This window comes from Gymnodraco acuticeps, unplaced genomic scaffold (assembly GCF_902827175.1).
Source record: "Gymnodraco acuticeps unplaced genomic scaffold, fGymAcu1.1, whole genome shotgun sequence".
Lineage (NCBI taxonomy): Eukaryota > Metazoa > Chordata > Actinopteri > Perciformes > Bathydraconidae > Gymnodraco > Gymnodraco acuticeps.
The window spans coordinates 2,595,247-2,615,579 of NW_022992193.1; the positions used below are offsets into that span (position 1 = coordinate 2,595,247).

The 20,333-nt window shown below is 40.8% G+C and overlaps 2 protein-coding genes across 5 annotated transcripts in view; one reads left to right on the forward strand and one right to left on the reverse strand.

Moving 5' to 3' along the window:
* The window catches only part of LOC117539327 (receptor tyrosine-protein kinase erbB-4-like), a 245,644-nt gene extending 237,652 nt beyond the window's left edge, over positions 1 to 7,992 (reverse strand). For 3 of the 4 annotated variants that reach the window (XM_034205468.1, XM_034205466.1, XM_034205467.1), the window contains exon 1: positions 7,640 to 7,968. In XM_034205468.1, coding sequence (XP_034061359.1) covers positions 7,640 to 7,703 — 64 coding nt within the window. In that variant the 5' untranslated portion in view covers positions 7,704 to 7,968. Of the gene's footprint in view, positions 1 to 7,639 lie in introns of all 4 variants that reach the window. The other variant, XM_034205465.1, reaches the window with a different exon arrangement.
* A 3,881-nt stretch (positions 7,993 to 11,873) lies between these two features.
* LOC117539336 (receptor activity-modifying protein 1-like) lies at positions 11,874 to 19,513 on the forward strand. Its single transcript, XM_034205486.1, has 3 exons — positions 11,874 to 12,133; positions 16,352 to 16,490; positions 19,076 to 19,513. Exons 1-3 carry the CDS (start codon positions 12,079 to 12,081, stop codon positions 19,329 to 19,331), a joined length of 450 nt encoding a protein of 149 aa, XP_034061377.1. The 5' UTR covers positions 11,874 to 12,078; the 3' UTR covers positions 19,332 to 19,513.
* Positions 19,514 to 20,333: the final 820 nt, after the last annotated feature.

Sequence of the window (20,333 nt, forward strand, 5' to 3'; positions counted from 1 at the left end):
AAACAGACAGGGCCAATCAGCCACCAATCATGGCCTGAACTCATTCTTACTAATTCTAAATCGTACTTATTCTGTGTACGTTTTGCTAAAAAGAAACAAAGAAAGTTGGAAGGGATTGCATTTGCATAATAAATCATGGGCCAGAATACACACGGGTGAAACTCTAGGATTTACTGAACAAAATGAAGAGACTGAAGTGGATCCATACTGTGACATGTTTAGCCTGTGGGAAAACTCCCAAAAAGCATATTAGGGACAGTTAAAACACTCCGTAAATGTGAATTTAACAAAATAAATGCACTGGTGACAGAAGTTAAATATCATTTGGCTGTAAAACAGTATAAGAGACAGAAAACTTGCTCCAAATCCACCAAAGGTGTCGTCTGAAGAGCCTTTTAGACTCTGTGGAACTGCACATTTGCACTATCAATTATCACATGTCATCCTTTAACATTATTCAGCAGGAAAAACACTGCTAGCAAAAACACAGACAAGCATTATATAAGACACTGTGAACAAATTATAACATTAAGGATTATTTTGTTAGTTGTAAGATTCCTTCTACAAGGTTTGGCATTTCATTTAGATCCACATGCATGCTGTACTGTATGTTTAACTTTCACACTTGGCTGCAGTCTGCTCTCATTATTTTGGCCTCGACAGAGAACACAGCTTTAATCTTGTAGAATTAGTCGAACATGAGTCTGAGTCAGGCAGAGTGATGCTCTGGGTTTGCCTCCTTTAAATACTGTAGCAACGTCTCACTAAAAAAGTACAATTATGTCCTTTTTTTTTTCTTACTGTGGGCAAATATTCAAAAGAGAATTAAAGCAAAGAAATACAGACAGACTGGCAGAAATAGCCTGATATTTAGGCGCACATGCCTAAGCATACAGAGTATCAATCACACACAGGGAGAAACACACAGTCGCACAGTGCCAGACAGATTAAGGCCCCGATTAAGGCGGGTGTCGCATAAAAGTCTTGGAACAGTAAATATCCTTAATTTGTAGTGTAATTAAACAGATTAGCTGCCGTGAATATCTTAACAGGGATTAGCTGACACACAATACACCAGGCGGGCTTGACTGCACACACAAACACACACATTGGCGCACACACACGGGAAAACTAATGAGCAAAGATCCAAAATAGCTTTTTTACTACGGTAAAGTGCGCAAACGAGAAGATGGTATGTGTGTGTGTCTGTATAAAGATGTGTCTACAGGTCGGGGGGTGACTTGCGGGATCAAAACGCGCACAGATGAGGGATTACAGACCAGTGATCATTTCTCCTTTCATTAAGACTTTGTCAAGGTTACAAGGGGGGGGGGAAAGAAATGCTATTGTTATTCTAATTCCCTCCATTGTACTGCGCTGAGAGCCAGAGCAGAAAGCAAAGGGAAGCAAGTGAAAGAAGGCAAAGAAAAAGGGTTGTGCAAGACGGGAGTCGATGGCACTTGATCCTGCTTCGCCAAGTAAGTGCTGCCAATCAAAAGGAAGCTGAACACTGTCCCACTTCCTGTGTTGGCCTGGTGCCCGAGCACAGCGCTGCAAATGTGAATTCAAAGCCTTGTGCACGAGAACAGATACACAAATGGATAAATACGCACACATGCAGTTGTGTCTTACAAGGCAGATCAAGGCTGGACTCAAAACCATAGCCCTTATTAAAAAATGGATCAAATAACTATGTGAAATGCAAGAACTCCACAGAAAGAACGAGGGTCCAACATCACTTGGATTGGAATCAGTTCACATGGAGAACTATGTGTCGGATTCCATTCCTTGGTACATGCTCATCAATTCTGTCAAACCAACCGCATTCGCAAAACGTAACACCACATGTATTCTGTATCGTGTTTCAGGAGGCAGGTGAAAGAAAAGGCACTAAAGCACGGCTACATGTCACAAGAGTAGATGTGCAAGTTGTATGATATTCAAAATGTCCCATCTATCCAAGGCGAGAAATACTATCGCTACTAGCATGCCCCTTACTGTAAGTGTGGAAATGTCGTGTATTTGTGCAAGTACTGCATCCATTCAACCTAGTACGTTGTCAAGTATGACACCAGAAAGTACAATACTTTTTATTGAAATAACGTAAGATCTAGAAATCTAGAGTATGAAACAGTTAGACAGTTAGACTGAAGCTGCAACTAGTGCAGAATTACAAGTAAGCTAATGATAACAAAACCATATGTTCTCGTTTAACACCAAAAAATGATCTGGAATTGATAAAGAATCCGAGATAAAACTTTCAAAATTCCGTTTCATTTACATAATCAAAATAATGATATTTTGATGTTATATTTTAGGTGCAGCTGTAAATATCTATGACTTGAAACTGCCAGATCTTGTAATTTAATTAAAAGTAAATAAGTATGTTTGCATCAGATGTGCAACAAATTCAATGTATTTGTTGATATGAGTCAATTCAATGATTACTGATACATGTCTTTAAATTGACCATATAGATATATCTAATTTAACCCTTACTCTAACATACAAAATCCAACCAGAGTCTTGAAACAACCTGAGCACCTAACCCTCCTCCCAAAGAGTTTAAAGCTTAATACACACACGGAAACATGTACATATGAGACTGCATGTAAACGAAAGTTGCTGTCTGAAGGAGCTGAAGAGAGCATTCTGTCCAGGACACAAATTGGGTGTCGAAATTAAAGGGGGACAAATGAGCTGTTTTCCATTCCCCCTGTGTGCTCAGTGACAGCCGCGCACACACGGCTAATGAAAGACAGAGGGGGAAGTGTGTGTGAGGGAAAGAGAAGGAGGACATAAAAAAGTGGTAAAAGACGGGAGGAAACATGATGGAGATGTTAATGGTGGAAAACCGGAGGGAGAAGGTCTGGAATAAGGAAAAAGATTTGATGAATGTGTGATAAGGGACGCAATGCAATAGAAGTCAAACAAAAGAAGAGAAAATCTGAAGTGGTGTGAGCTGACCGGCAAGATCTATGTGTGTGTGTGTGTGTGTGTGTGTGTGTGTGTGTGTGTGTGTGTGTGTGTGTGTGTGTGTGTGTGTGTGTGTGTGTGTGTGTGTGTGTGTGTGGGAAGCCCCCTCAGATGCAGGATGGAGGCATTTGTCTCTGAGTGGAATTACAAGTGGCGGGCCGAACAAACCCTCCAGTGGTCTAGAAGAAACAGGGAAGGAGAAAGAAATCCTCTGTCTTTCCTGTCCTTTGTGTGTGAGAAACCACTAAAAGCAAACAATAAGGAAGCTGCCTCACACTTGAAAGCTTCCGCTGCGTTCCAACCCTGAACTTGCACCAGTGTGTGAAAGAAACAAAGACTTGGAGCATGTAGATTTGGTGATTACAGTACGCCCCTGCGCGCGGTCGAGTTTTCTGCGTGGGAGTGGGACCTTCTGAAAAGGGGGCATCCGTGCCAGGCTTCCAGCGACCGACTAGCCAATATAACTCTCACCAGGAGTTGGCACCGGACGCCTGAACGCAACCAAAGCCAACCCTGCTCATCATTAGGCAGCAAAGGCACGGGCGGTTCAAAAAGTCCTTCCTGCCAAACCCACAGACAGACTTCGAAGGGACGATTACAGAGGCCAATAAAGTCCTATTTTGCACCCGCGCCTTGGATGTTTTGCTTCCCATGCTGTGCAGTTGTGATGCCGCATGTCAATATTTGGGTGGTTCGCAAACTGGAGGAACAGAAGCCCCTCTGTGCAGCCGGCGGGGGAAACAAAATGTCAGCACACACGCTTCGGAATGCCTGGGAAGAGAACGACTTTTTCATCCGCGAGGGAACAGCGTCATCTTTGTTTGGCTGATAATAATCGGAACGCTGATTCAGTACCACGAGAGGTTGCCGTCTCAGGCTTTGGGAGAACGCTCCATCACCCCCCCCAACACAAAAGGCTTCCCTTCCATAAGCACACCTTGGTGCAAACGGCCTGTTCTATTCCCCCTGTTTCATGGAAGACACCAAAGCATCCATATCTCAGCTCGTCGTAATGACAACGAGTTTGACTAACAGTGGAAGCTTGGCACGGGTTAAGCCTGGCAGATATCGAGTTATGATAGCACTGTTGACTAATTTACAGCAAGATTGAATTCCTTCACCTCCCTCATCTCTCATGCTGTCAAATAAAGGCCCCGTGGTCTAGACTGATGCTATCAAAAAAAAGCTTAATTAGCTTGTAATAAATTCTCATTTCCTCCCAGTCTTCTACAAAGCCTCGGCCAGCTCATCGTGCCAGCTGACGAACGCCCGGTAATTTGATACTGGCATTCAGCGGGATCCCTTCCACGAGATTCCCCCTCTTCCCTCATTTCTCCACCCCCCGGCCATTTCACAGGAGAGCACGTCTTTAAATGTCACCCAAACACACACACGGCACACGTGTGAATGCACACACTCAAGAGCCAGGGCGATTAAAATGTTTCAGCCATTTGTTTGGGGAAGAAGACAGCTTGATAAAGGATGTGAAAAACAGCTGGGAGCTTCTTTAAAAAAGGTATTTTGGAAATATAGACCATGAATCCGCTCAATTTAAAGAATCTCCGTATCAAGCTGTGCAAATAAATCCGTTTAGACGTGGCATTTTGCAGAGTTCTTCCACACCTTGACCCTGAAGAGCAACATCAGCTGACTCCCTAACAACTGAACGCTGCACAAAGAAAATATGGAATTTAATCAAAGATGGTAGTCCTTCACTACCACAAAGAAGGGGAAATGACTAGAAGGTGTATGCTTGACCTCGGTAACAGTAATCTGACGGAAACATGTTTCAGAGGAATCTCTAGAATTGGAGATTTTAAGACTAAGAGGAATGTTCACTTTGAAAACTGCCATTTGTAGCCAATAAATAACCCACACTTTGGGAGTAACCAATACAGCTTCAAATATTAGTTTATTGCTCAATGTGTCCATTAACAGATATTAAATAGTAACATATTTTGATAACTGAGTGATATTTTTGCTCAAGTATAAATGCCAAACATTCACTGGACCCATTCTCCCTTTGGTTGTCAAGCATGTTTAACCATTTACTCACAATATGTGGATGAGAAGAAGTTAGTTAGCAACCCTATATCCACTATCCTGCAGAAGTCATTACAACAAGTCATGGCAATCTGGATCATTTGGCTTCATTGTTTAGATTTTTTATGAGATTTTAATGAACAAAACTTGCAAAGCTAGCTCAACATTGAGAATGAAGTTGATCAGCATTCTGGAGTAACTCTTATTGAACCCCTTTGAACGCAGGTCAATCCTGAACTCTGGATCAGTTCCATTTATGTTTATTATGAATTAAAATGCAAGCTTTTTCTCAATTGGCTTTTGTTACAACTCTTTCATGGGACATCCTTGCTTATTGTGTCAGTAAATTGTCCATCAAGATTTTCATCATAGCCATTAACTCTGGAAATGTTTCATAAATCCTTATAACACTAAATGCTATTGAGTTTAAGTCTGAGCTGTTTAGATTCCCTTTTCAACACTAGGTCAAAGGTCACTAGAAGAAAGGCACTGTTGACATCATTCAGTAAAGTCTTGTGTATTGAATCGAAAATGTGCCACAAAATGACGTCTATGCAAATAGTCAACGAAAATAAAACAAGAAAAATGATTGGAATAGCGAATAAGAAGCAACTTATTGCACCTCCAAAAAGTAGTTAAAACTACACAATTTCATCTTCTTGTTGCCACTATATTTCCTTCAACATGAAATCTGATGTTTTCCATGTGATAGCACACATCAGAAATAATCCATGTCATAGAAAAGTATGAAAGATGTATCTCTGACAGATTTTGCATGTGATTGCTCAAGCGTTGCAAGACGTTTCAGAAGTTGTTTGTGTGAGTTACGCAAACCGTAGACAATGACTCTTATGCACACATGCAGAGACGAATAAATTAGAATCAAATCTGTTGTGAACAACAAACTAATTGTTCCGAAGCTTGAAGAAATTGCTTTGAAAAAAATAAATCATTCTCATTCAGGAATTGAGGCATACTTGTGACAAAAAGTGAACCGTGAGTTTACAGAAGGCCCTTCTCTCACACTGCCAACAGTCAAGACATCAATCAAGTTCCTTGTGGTGTGAACACCTCCATGTTTGGCGCACACTGTACATCATGCAAACACACACACACACGCACAGTTCTACTGCTCCACAGACCAGCTGACTGGCAGGAATGCTGCAGACATTTGTCTCGCAGCAGACAGATTCAATCACCATGTTAAACACCGCTCAAGTGAACATCTCCAGCCTTGACTTACTACAACCTGATATGACTTGATGTATGTGCCGGGGATGCATTTTTAAAGCCACAATAAGGCGCGGGAGATTAAGTGAAAGAGTGGACAGATAGCACACACATATCAGCTCAGTAAACACACACACACACACACACACACACACACACACACACACACACACACACACACACACACACACACACACACACACACACACACACACACACACACACACACACACACACACACACACACACACACACACACAGTGTGTTTGTTGAGAACCACAAGCCAAAACTCGACCTGTCCTTGGAGGCGGGGAAGAAAAGCATCCCATTTGAGAGGTTGGAGTAAAGCCAAATTCACCCTCCAAACATAAAAAGACTCTTATGTTTCCACTTCCTGTTTGCCTGGGGTGTTTTCCCCCCCTTGCCAAAACTTGATATCATCAGTTTAAAAAAAAACATGAAACACCAGATTTAACTCAGTCTGACATTATTCCACGGCACTCAAATTCAAACAGAATACTGGAGCACGTTAAAACCCTTATTGATGCTGGAAAAAAAGTTTCATTATTTGCTCGGATAAATAGTGTTGCACACAGCCAATGTAACTGCAGAAAGCTCTCAGCAAATATCCCACAGGGGTGCCAAAGGGATTACAACACCTCACATATATCATTAACCTCAATGAATTGACTATAGCATGCCATGGATGCTTTATGTGAATATTGCAGGATCATTCAAGTGATTTTAGTCCGGGGATTGACACCACGGGGGTCCTTATAATGAAAGCGAGATGTTTTCCCACTATAGCCCTCAGTGTATCTGCTACATCTAAATTATTCAAAGCCAGGCATGAATAAAAGGGCTACCACGAGCTCAATTCATATAAATCAGCGCAAATAGCCGCGGTGCATCAATGTCCGCTTATGGGAATTAGATTAAAACGATGGCGCATTCATTCATAAACATCAGTTTATCCCAAACAAGAATATGTATCCATTCAAAGCACCACAATCTCTACTTAGAATGACTCTTTTTGATCAGATTAGCTCGTAAAAGGTGTTAAAAGGAGGGGAGTTTGGAGATTTATTTTACGCAGAGCTTGGCACGCTCCCACAGGCTGCTGAATGTCACAGTTTACTGCAGGTGAGAGTCTCATTGCGCGGACTCAAAAGCAGCGTTGTTGGATATGAAGTTGTGTAAGTTTGTGACAGTGATGCAAAGCTCGCAATAACAGAGGTGTCACATCCAGCTCGTTGTCATTCACCAAACTGTGATTCCGCCACCATGTCAAGCCAAAGTGTGCAGGTGTATGTCAGGAAATACATTTTTTGTAGGGGGATCTGACCTCCCTGGGCGCCCCAGGTACAGAGACGCGCATCAGAGCACTCACCTGACTGTGCTGCACCGGCTCCGATCGCCAGCAAAGTGACGAGGACACAAGCGGGGAACTTCATCTTCGAAAAGGGGGCTGCTTGTCTTGTTAACTCCCGTAACTCACATGTCCAATTAAGATATCCTCGTTTGTTTGCTCACACTGAGAGAGAAATGAAAGGGGAAAAAATCACGTCAGTCTTCTCTGCTGTTGGCACAGTTTCCACCCAGAAGCAGCGCCGTGGAGAGCTTTTACGCACCGCGTTAGTTGTTGTTGTTTGTTTATCAGTTCCCTGTCCAGTGTTTAGGTCGCTTTCCACCGCGGATACTCTGAGCCATTTACTCCTCACGCTGCCATAGCGCCGGTGGCTGGGGGGGGGGGGGGGGGGGGGGGTGGAGTGTGTGCTGGGATGTGGTGGTGGTGGGGGGGGGGGGGGTCTAAACACGCCTCCTTACTGAGATCGACACCTCCATCAGCCAATTAAAGCAGCTATCTAAAAGATTAGAAGCGTTTTGTCTTTCTTTTTTTTTGGAAATACGCCTACCTCACTTATCACCTCTCCTGATTGGCTATTTGGCTCCATCACTGCTGTCAACACACCTGTCATGAGCAGGTTCTTTTTTGGTTTTCCCCCGGGGTGGTCTCCTCTGATGCTGGAAAAAAGGCAGAAATTGACTTTTTATTACCATATAATGATCATCATTTAAATACCTATTAAAACAATTGCTTTATAGCCTGTTTCCTGCCATGACAGGACCATTAGTTCATCATTTAGAGAGTGATTACTACTTTTGCTTCACTTGTGTTGGTATATTGAATGTAAGTTTACAGGAAGTTCAAGCTTCCACCACACTGAAAGGCATGCACAGACTATAAAGTTTGATGCTGCAGAGAACAGGCAGTATACCATGTTCAGGGACGCTCATTTCACAATCCAGTGTACCCGGTGGGCTCGTGTGAAAGTATGAAAACTGCTAGGGAAATCAGCGAGGACCAATAGATATTGATTTGCGATCCATGTAAAGGGAGAACTCAGGCGTAAACGGGCTCTATTACCAGATTACTCCACAGTTTAGGCAGCAAGGATGGAAATGATCCATCATAAATCCCCACAGAGGCTTCATTCAGTGTCCTCTGCTGCCATCTAGCACAATCTATGGAGAATTGCTCGATATTAGGCCTTTGTTTCTGGACATAGCACTTTATGGGCTTGTACTTTTCACAAATATTGTGCTGAAAACATGGAAAATAAACCAACATGTCACTTGATCTGCTCCACAATCAGACTTTTTACGTCGATAAAAGATGTTAACCTTATATGATGAGTTTGAGTACAGCTCTTTATTGATTTGTGGTCAAAAAGAAAGCTGAACCAGCAAAATCATCTTTGGAGAAAAGACTACAACTCCCAGTGGCGACTGGTCATTAGGGGCAGGTGGGGCACAGCCCCACCTAGTGTCAGCAGAAAGTATTAAAAGTAATGATTACAAAAAAATGCAAAAGATAAATTAAAAAATATATAAAATATATTTTAAGATCATGTTTATTCATCTGATTCGTCTGTACATTGCTGTTTTAGTCTGTGTTCTTCTAATTAGTGTCTACAGTGTGTGCCTATTGAGCTGTTTTGAGCCATGTGGGACAAAACCCGATCCTGCCCCTCCCTCTCCCTGTTTAAGTCAATGGTGACTGTAAAAACTACACTGCGCATGCTCAGAGTATTGTCCTATTTAATGTGTGTGGCAAAAAAATAATGACCATAGGGGCATAGAGCTGCCATCCCCACCATACGTCATCTCACATCATTCAGAGCTGATTGGCTGTAAGTACGTGTGCCGCGAAAAGTGTGGTGTGTGAAGAGGAGGAGAGAGAGCTGCAGTGAGGCGTCCTCAAACCCGGAAATAAACTGCGCATGGCTTCCCTCCACAACAAAGCAATGATATTTCTCCATAGGATTTTAGAAAATAGCTCAAAATAAGATCTGTGGGAAACAAACCTGTTAGATAAATGCACGTTTTGTTCAGCCAGATAATATCCACATGTCTATCCTACTTTTATAATTTTCGAATCATAAATCTATTGATTAGATCAGATTTATGATAGACTTTTGAAACTACAAGAACATAAGGAGGACTTTTACAAAAAAGTAATAGAGATTTTTGTCCAGAAGGATATGCAAATGGACTTCATCTTCATGTCAAGGTAAGACTGCAATTTGATTGAAAATGGGATCTTACTAAGAGAGAACAATTCAATATTTAAATGATACAATTATATTTTTTGGGTATCCTTTTGTTGAACTGTCTGTTTAAAATTAATTGAAGCATCAGACAAAAAAAGCTTTTGAAAATAATATGATATTTTGATTTAGGTCAAAATATAATATTTGTAAACCTGAAGAGTCAGAGCCTCACCAGCCATGAACCTCAGAAGCTTATATATAGACATCTACGTTTTTTGTGCCCCACCACTTTTGTACATATAAAAACGCCACTGACAACTCCTACTGTGATATGCATTTTTATCATCAGCATGGAGATGATTGCCTTTTGCAAACATTTAAACCAGAAATGTGTCAACAGAAAATTACCACATCAGATTTATATCAGATTCAATATCATCTTTGCACATGTATTAGTCCTAGGACAAAAGAAATGGAGTTAGTATCTAACCAAAAGTGCAAGGGACGTAGTAAATGGCAGTGTAGTGTAAGATAACTGACAGATATAAAAAAGCATTCATGGGTATAAACACTACGAACAGAAGTATAAATATTGAAACCACCAAAGAGCTGAGAGAAATACAGACAGTATTATACAGAAAGAATAAATATGAAACATTATTACATAGACCAGTCTTGTCTTTTTGTATCAAGTTCCTTTTGGGTTTGTGACGCCCCAAATAAAGAAATACACACCCATAATAGATTAAGCGTCTGCAGTGTGAGGCACATGGAAGTATTTATTTGAGCCATGGGATTAGACACACACACTGGGTGGCAGCACAGCGCCGAGCCACCTAGAGAATACTAATGCCCGTCGCTCTGTTCCTGTACAAAACTCAGCAGATAAAACATTCAATTAGGGACATTACTGTGCCGCGTGAGATCCACACTGATATACGAGTGACATGGAAATGGGAATTGTGTCTTTGTGCGCAGTAATGGGACCCTGTGTAAGCAGGGCTGCAGGATAATGATGAATTCCTACACAGTAATCCATTATTACATATACAAAAAGTAAGAGGGAACACTTTGCTCATGCATTTAATTAAAAGTGGATAATGAGTCTAATGACTGTCACAGCAGGCATGTAATAGGGTAATTTAGAGACAATAGCAATCACATATTAGGATAATTGTGATAATTGTGTATTTAAAAGGCTGTTCTGTTTAATACATGGAGTTTATGTATTATTGCCCCAGATTGAAAAATACTTAATACAATATAATTCCCATCTCATCCAGATGGAATGCAACTAAGTATATTTAAAGATGCTGTTAATTACAATAAAATAGATGTGTATTTCCATTTCAGTCCACGTTATGCTTCTACTCAAGTAGCCTACCTTATAAAAGCAAATATTTTACTTTTTACCCTACTGCTTTTATGTAATAACTACAGTTACTACTTGCTTTGCAGATTCAGACTGATATACGGAGGCGTGTGGCGCAGTGGGTTAGTGCATTGGTGATCGGATCAGGGGGATCGTAGGTTCAAACCCCACTGCAGTCAGCATGTCGTTGTGTCCCTGGGCAAGACTGATTGTCCACAGTATTGAGTATGTAAGTCGCTTTGGATAAACGCGTCTAACAAGTAACATGTAATATACAAAATGTAAAATCCATTGAAAACATGGGTAAATGGCGCCCTCTCGTGGCCAAACATGAGTACAACACTAGAATGACGAGTGTTAAAACTTGACTCTTGAATTACTTCCTTTTGTAAACGTCTACTACTTATCTTAATAGTGTATTTTAAAAACCTTAAGATTGTTTTTTGTATTCCATATGTAACACGTGGTGTGACTTTATGGGGTCTTAAACAACTTTAACCTAATTTCATGTGACTTTTTCATCCCACACGCTTTGATATTTGCATAACAGAACATAGATCAGGGCTATATTTAAAATGAAAAGATGGCACTGGTTTTAGTGTGACTTTGTTTTGTCCCCTGTGAGCAGCTCCACTCAACAGGACAGAAGGATCATATGTCATGCCGGGCTGCTATGATTAGGACTGCGGTGAGGGAAGCGGGCTGCCACTGGGGAAGGTCAAGGGGCTTTTACGCACAGTTGGTGCCGTCTTGTTGACCGCGCACCAGGGGCTGCGGGTCATTTATCTGTAACTTTGTTGTGTGGTTCCCGAATCAGTGGCTTTTGGCTCGAAACTGGTAGAAGAATATGTGCAGTTGACCTCCAGGGAGTGAGCAGTGTGCGTAAAACGCGTTGGGTTCGCCATGGCTCTGGAGAGCGCGTCGCTACTGAAAGCGGGGCTTGTGTTGCTGCTGGCAGGTGAGCGTTTCTGGGATTGATACATACTTTTAAGAGACTTACATTTAACTTGTTTGATCTGATTCCCACGGGGAAATACTTTTTGTTTCTTGTATAGGGTGTGCACTCACACAGGAAAGCTTCTTCATGTATTCATATCATTACATTCAGTATTTACCTGGATTACCTCTGAATTGCACTTTATTACACAGACTAATAAAACATACTTCTGGACAATGGCATGATTTGGTTTGTGTGACATTATGAGACAATGGGCCACATACATGCAGAAGGCCCCACAAACTAATGACACATCTTTGTTTATTTCACAAGTCAGCAAAACACACATGGTTCCAGGTAGGGCAAGAGACGCTGTACAAAATAAACTCATTTTTATTAAATCAATCAAAAAGTTATCAAACAAGAAAGGTTTATCTGATTGTTATTTATTTTCTATTGTTTTTAAATTTGCATTGCATTTGTTAGAGGCAATCCAAAATGGAATGTAATCAGGTTTCATTACTTTTATATTTTGATATAAAGGTTGTGTTTTTTGACATGTAACTAGTTATTGTAAGTGATTGCATGTTTAAAGTAACCCTCCCAGTCCTGCATATACTCACCTGGTGCAGTTTCAGAAAAACACTCATACAGCAAAGGTGAAGGTGACCAGCACCAGCCCTGATGACTGGAAAAAGTTACACAAAGATCCCAGTTCGCTTAAATTATTATCTAAACGGGCAAAACATCTAACCAAAACAGCAAAGCTAAAGCTAACCAAAACAGCTAAAGCTAAAAGCTAACCAAAACAGCAAAGCTAAAGCTAAAAGCTAACCAAAACAGCAAAGCTAAAGCTAAAAGCTAACCAAAACAGCAAAGCTAACGCTAAAAGCTAACCAAAACAGCAAAGCTAACGCTAAAAGCTAACCAAAACAGCAAAGCTAAAGCTAAAAGCTAACCAAAACAGCAAAGCTAAAGCTAAAAGCTAACTAAAACAGCAAAGCTAAAGATAAAAGCTAACCAAAACAGCAAAGCTAACGCTAAAAGCTAACCAAAACAGCAAAGCTAAAGCTAAAAGCTAACCAAACAGCAAAGCTAACGCTAAAAGCTAACCAAAACAGCAAAGCTAAAGCTAAAAGCTAACCAAAACAGCAAAGCTAAAAGCTAACCAAAACAGCAAAGCTAAAGCTAAAAGCTAACCAAAACAGCAAAGCTAAAGCTAAAAGCTAACCAAAACAGCAAAGCTAACGCTAAAAACTAACCAAAACAGCAAAGCTAAAGCTAAAAGCTAACCAAAACAGCAAAGCTAAAGCTAAAAGCTAACTAAAACAGCAAAGCTAACGCTAAAAGCTAACTAAAACAGCAAAGCTAAAGCTAAAAGCTAACTAAAACAGCAAAGCTAAAGATAAAAGCTAACCAAAACAGCAAAGCTAACGCTAAAAGCTAACCAAAACAGCAAAGCTAAAGCTAAAAGCTAACCAAAACAGCAAAGCTAACGCTAAAAGCTAACCAAAACAGCAAAGCTAAAGCTAAAAGCTAACCAAAACAGCAAAGCTAAAGCTAAAAGCTAACTAAAACAGCAAAGCTAAAGCTAAAAGCTAACTAAAACAGCAAAGCTAAAGCTAAAAGCTAACTAAAACAGCAAAGCTAACGCTAAAAGCTAACTAAAACAGCAAAGCTAAAGCTAAAAGCTAACCAAAACAGCAAAGCTAAAAGCTAACCAAAACAGCAAAGCTAACGCTAAAAGCTAACTAAAACAGCAAAGCTAAAGCTATAAGCTAACCAAAACAGCAAAGCTAAAGCTAAAAGCTAACTAAAACAGCAAAGCTAAAGCTAAAAGCTAACTAAAACAGCAAAGCTAAAGCTAAAAGCTAACTAAAACAGCAAAGCTAAAGCTAAAAGCTAACTAAAACAGCAAAGCTAACGCTAAAAGCTAACTAAAACAGCAAAGCTAAAGCTAAAAGCTAACCAAAACAGCAAAGCTAAAGCTAAAAGCTAACCAAAACAGCAAAGCTAACGCTAAAAGCTAACTAAAACAGCAAAGCTAAAGCTATAAGCTAACCAAAACAGCAAAGCTAAAGCTAAAAGCTAACTAAAACAGCAAAGCTAAAGCTAAAAGCTAACTAAAACAGCAAAGCTAAAGATAAAAGCTAACCAAAACAGCAAAGTAAAAGCTAACCAAAACAGCAAAGCAAAAGCTAACCACAATTACTCCAAGCAATACAATTAAGTGCAAAACATAAGCAAAAATCACAAGGCAAAACAGCAGCAACCTACACAAAGGGTCAAACGTAGGTAAAGAAGGCTCACCATGCAGCATACCAACAGTTCATTTGCCTTCTCACCACAGCAGGTAGGCCTACTACAGGTGGCTTTTATTAGCACCTAATGAGTGGTGTGGTTGGGGGGAAGTATGACCTTGAGGTGCATTCAAGAGCACTGTACTTTTTTTGAGAGCATTACCCATTACTACACATATTTGCATATATTGTACATACTGCAGACCACTTACATTCCTTTTGATGTATATTGTACACTATGTTTATATGTTAAATTGATTTGTCTAGACTATTTTTGATTTATTCTGTACATTTTATAGTGTTCAGTATTTGTTATGTTTATCTTATATATATATATATATATATTACATTTTTAAGACATTTGGAATTGTTGTATATTGACTGTCAAATTGCTGCTGTGACAAATGTTTTTTCCCAACTTGGGATAAATAAAGTATCTCTATCTTTATATCTATTTATATAGTTTTTTAGCTTCTTTGTAATGTTGTTCCGTGTCTCTTTGTAGGCGTTCTTATGTTCCTTAGTGCTCATTTTGAGTCTCTTCTTTGTTGGTATTTGTCATTTTGGGTGCCATTGCATTGGTTAAGGGGGAGAGAGAGCCCCTTACACTATTGGCCCATTGGCCTATGCTATAAGCTTATTCACTAATCCATTCATCAGAAGCAATTATTTGAATGGCAAGAAATCCAGTATAACTACTGCTAATGTGTCTAATGAGTGCTGTAGTATGAAGTTTCTCTCCTCACACTGAGCAGAAGCTGGCCAAACACGAGTGATATCTGAGCAGGGTGGATCATTTCATCATTATTTTGAAAAGATCCATAAATATTGAGTCGTAGAATGGCGGGCAGAATTCATGAATCCTGCTGCAATGACGGGTGCTTCCTTCAACTAAAATATGGACAAACCCGTAGGCAGTGAGTCGATAGAGTGCAATCCTCCCGTTAGCAGCATCAACATCGGTTGGCCTTGATTTTTCAGGGAAATGGAATATGAATGCAGGAGCCAAGTGAGGAGGCATCTTTGAACGCTTGATTGTCAGATTTCTTTTAATTTGTTTCTGGAAAATGCGAAGAGCTTTCTTGATCTAGTGCCAAGTTTATTGTAATGTATACTCACTGTTCAACATGTAATTAATACGCATGTGGCACCTTGAATATAAAACAAACCATGTGTCATCTACGTGCTGACATTAGTTTGGGAAATTAGGTAGATCCTTTCTCCCGTTCACCCATAACATCATGCAGGATTGTTTTTTGCACATTTAAGGGATTGCTTGTTCAAAAGAGACTTAAAAGACGCTCAATGTTGCATTTATATGTTCTGTTTTAGCCTCTGTTCCTGTGAAAATGTGCAAAGCACTAGCATCCCGACCATTTTCACAATTTTCTTTCAGTGGCATCTCTTTCAAAAAATCCCCGTGTCAATACATGCAAGCTCCCTTTGAGTGTTTCGGAGCCCCCAGAGCCAGCTGAGACAGAGCAAACATAATGGGCACACAGTCGGTCCTTATCAGGCCGCCGCAGACTGAGATCCACCATGTTTCCCCATCGTGACAACAACCTGTTCGTTCCATACGGGTCTCTTTCCGCCAGCTTAAGTTCCCTCTCCGACTGCACTGCTCAGTGTTGGTACATTCAGCCTCGAGTCCTGCGGGACAGCAGCAGCCTGCCTCCAGTTTACACAAATCTCTGAAATAAACAAATTGGACTGGGACTGTGCCTCCAAATTAGAATCTTTCGTAGTGAAAGTAACTGCCAAATAGGGAAAAAATGGTCCAAGAGGAATAGCCATTGCCAGGACACAACCTTGTTGCACAAACAAATTATCATTAGCTGATTAAATTGATCTCTTAGTCCAACCCAAATTCCTTCTTATTGTCTAATTTATTAATGCATTTATTTTTGTTTGTTGTCTCTCCTCCGCTTTTGTGCTTTAGCTCACGTCCTGCCATCAGTGTCCGGCTGCCACACAGGTTATTACGAGATGGCGATAAACGATTTCTGCCTAACTAAATTCCAACTGGACATGGCGGGGCTGGACCGAGGGCTGTGGTGCAGCTGGAAGGACACCATGGAGTGAGTTCACCTAAGTACAAAAAGAGTTGGCAAGGAAAGGAAACAGTTTAGTCAGATATGTTTGCTCCACAGAATTAAATGATGGCATATTTGGTGGAAAAGCCTCTTTTCCTCGAGGGTGCTCTAAAATAATGAGGATTTTGTTAGAAAAACAACTGTTCTTTTAATAAGAGCAACATTGAATACCAACAACTATACATAAGGTATCTTAGTAAACAAGGAAGGTCAAGCCAGATAATTATTAATAGCAGGTAACATCACTATGTGACGCTTCTATTGGCTAGCACTCCAACACATCATACGTTATAGGGTAAGGGGAGGGACATCTCGGCGCGGTTGACCAATCACAACAGAACCGGTCAGCTAACCAATCAGAGCTCTGGTTTCAGACAGAGGGTGAAAAGAGGTGCTGCAGCACAGGCAGTATGAGGAAAATAAAGAGCTTTTTGAACATTAAAGCATGGAGACCTGTCACAGAAGAGGCACAACATACAAATATGAACCTGGAAATTAGCATAATAGGTCCTCAACTCCAGCCTGCGTTTACACCCATCATCACATCGCTGGCTTGTAGCCTTTTAATGTATCTGTCACACTTGATATTGTCTGTGTGTCCCTCTCCAAGCACTGACAGTCAGAGGGTGAGTCAGACAGGAGGGTGAAAGGAGCTTCGAGGCCCACAGGAGAAGCTACTGTCATAACTGTGATTTCCCTCCTGGCTCGCTGTCCTCTCTTGGTCCAGCACATAATTAGGAATAGTGCTCTGTGTGTGTGTGTGTGTGTGTGTGTGTGTGTGTGTGTGTGTGTGTGTGTGTGTGTGTGTGTGTGTGTGTGTGTGTGTGTGTGTGTGTATGTGTGTGTGTGTGTGTATGCGTGTGTGTGTGTGTGTGTGTGTGTGTGTGTGTGTGTGTGCAGTTGTAACTCATCATAAAAGACTCCTACAGGCACCTAGAGAGTTCGCAACGGCGCCTCCTCGCAGCAATGTTTGACGCCATCATCGAGGTCCTTTGGAGAGCTGCCTGTGCGACGGGTGAATAAATAAAAGGAATTAGCAACACACAAATTAGGCTTTTGTGTGAATGCAGACCAATTTAGAGAAAGTAAAATGAAAATCTGAATTCATAAGCAACGAAATGCATCCTTTGTCAATTCAACGTCTTGTGTCAGCATCTGTTAGCTAAATGTGTTTATTTGAAGCCATTACATTCTTTGTTAATTATTATGTGGAGGGTAATGATGACATTTTGGACAGAAATGTGTGTAAACTGCAATTTGACTGGTTGGTGGAGGCATGGATCAGCTAGGCGTTTGTTCTACTATTGCAAAGCTTGAAGAATGGCAGACTGAGATCCATCTTCAGTTTTGTTTTCAACTGAAAACACCCTCAGAATCTCTAGATGTCCTCTCTCTCAGTCTGAACACTCCTCGTGTTTTGCTGATCATGTTCTTCTTTCTCCACGAGAAAATAAACAATCCCTGTGGGGAGGGAAAACTCCAAGACAGGGGTTATTTTATCTTTGCTTTGTTAAAGTGACCCATGATGATCACAGTTTTTCTTTATTAGGTCTCAAGTGACCTTTCTCTGACACACACACACACACACACACACACACACCACACACACACACACACACACACACACACACAACACACACACACACACACACACACACACACACACACACACACACACACACACACACACACACCACACACACACACACACACACACACACACACACACACACACACACATGTGAGTCTCGGTGGGGGGGGGGAGGTGTAGATACTGAATCTGCTTCACTCCAATATTTGTTAGTTTTAAGATTTTCTTAAAGCCAATAAGAACAAAATAGAACTTAGCATGCACTGTTTTGCTCAGAGAGATATACTTGCAATAAAGTTTAAAAAAAGCCTCTTGCACCAAAGACCTTCCAAATTGTGTTAATTGTAGTATTTTATTTATGTGAACTGTAATGAAAGACACTCCTGCTTCTTTTATTTGTGTCAAAATCTAGATTTAATAGCTTTAATAATCACACAAACTCACACTAATGAATTTATAATCCAATCATTAGGGGCCCGCAGGCATGGAAATACGGCGTTGTGTGCCTACAGAAAATACCCCATGATGCATCAATAATAATAAGGGGAAATTAGACATTTAATAATACACGCCTCCAATAGAAAAAGCCTCTTAAGGACAATGAAGTTGAGTGGACTTTTCTTTCCACTTCCCCACTTCCCCACTTGGCCCATGAACCATCACAGTGAATCTCTGTTGGAATGGTGCAATGCTGGACAGAGGGTGCTAGTAGCGCTGGTATGCGTCTCCATTTCCCCTGCCTGCGACCACCTAGCAGTTATATTTAGTTTTGTTGAGCCCACTGGTAATTCTATACACTCCTTTGCCTATTTTCCTACCAACTGGGGTCCTGACTTTGGTTACACTCTGACGGGACGTTTGAAAGACAATCTGAAGAGTTCGACAGGTTTATTTCTAAATTCATCATGAAATGTGGCTAGGAGATGTTGCAGTGGTAACATGTTTAATTAAATCATATATGTGTTGTCGCCCTCTGCAGGATCTACGAGGGAACTACCAACTGCACCTACCAGGTGGCCTTGAAGATGGACTGCTTCTGGCCCAATCAGATAGTGGACCGCTTCTTCATGCAGATTCACCGGATCTACTTCCACGACTGCGCTCTGACAGGCCGGCTCCTCCACGACCCCCCCACCAGCATCCTGGCCCCGTTCATCGCCGTGCCGGTGCTGATCACCCTGCTTATGACTGCACTAGTGGTGTGGAGGAGCAAACGCACAGAGGGGGTTTTATAGGGTCTTGTAAATACATATGGACTTCTGATGTGAAGCGTAGCATGTGATTTTTCTTCATATATTAAGCTGATGCACTTATCATTTTTTTCTTGCATTGTTTTATTCCCATGAGTGAATAGATGGTTGCTCATGAAGAGCAGCAGGTTGACTTTAATATGTAATAAAAAGGTATGAAAATAGAATTTATCTGGAGGTCACATCTGCAATATGGTAGTGTCAAGGTTTGGCAGGGGGAATGAATAAAGGTCTTTCAGATTCAGGGGAATTCGAAGCCATGCATGTTAATTACCATCTGTTCTCATAGCCCTACACAATCCAAGAACACGTAAATAAACCGTAAAGATGAGGAAACTCATTATGACTTGGATATATGATTGTTAGCAGTTGGAAAAGAGGGAAGTAAAGAAGAAAATGTAGAAATATGACTCAAGAAGAGAAACAAATAAGTGGTTTTGGAGGTTTGACAGTGTCCAAATCTGTTTTTCATCAAATAAGAAACACAGGATTCAGGGTTAAAAGGTTTTGGACACCAGCCAAGAGAAATTATCATAAGTGCTGTATCCGGAGAAGACACCAACCTGGGATGGAAAACAAAACAAAATGGATCTGAAATGAATTAATGGTTGAATGGAGTTTAATGTAGCTGAGGAAATATATTGTTTACTTGAGTTAAACCTCAGTCCTCCCTATAAGATAAATCGCAGATCCATTTGTTTCTGTAGACAGAGAGCAGAACTGTGTTTAAATCTTCCCAAAGTGTGATAGTAATTAAATACAATGTCATACTTCTTTTTATCCATGTACAAGTTACGGCTCAGCACTTCCCCTCCATATATTTTGCTTGCTGCGCTGTTCTTGCCTGTCAGTGGCAGGGGAATTAATGGTGGCTATATTATCAAAGCAGTGAAAGCTTTCAACGGTTAAGCTTAGTCAAGCAATGTTTGGCTTTTCTGATTAATGCCCAGGACTCTGACAGCATTCAAAGACACATTTCAGCAGTTT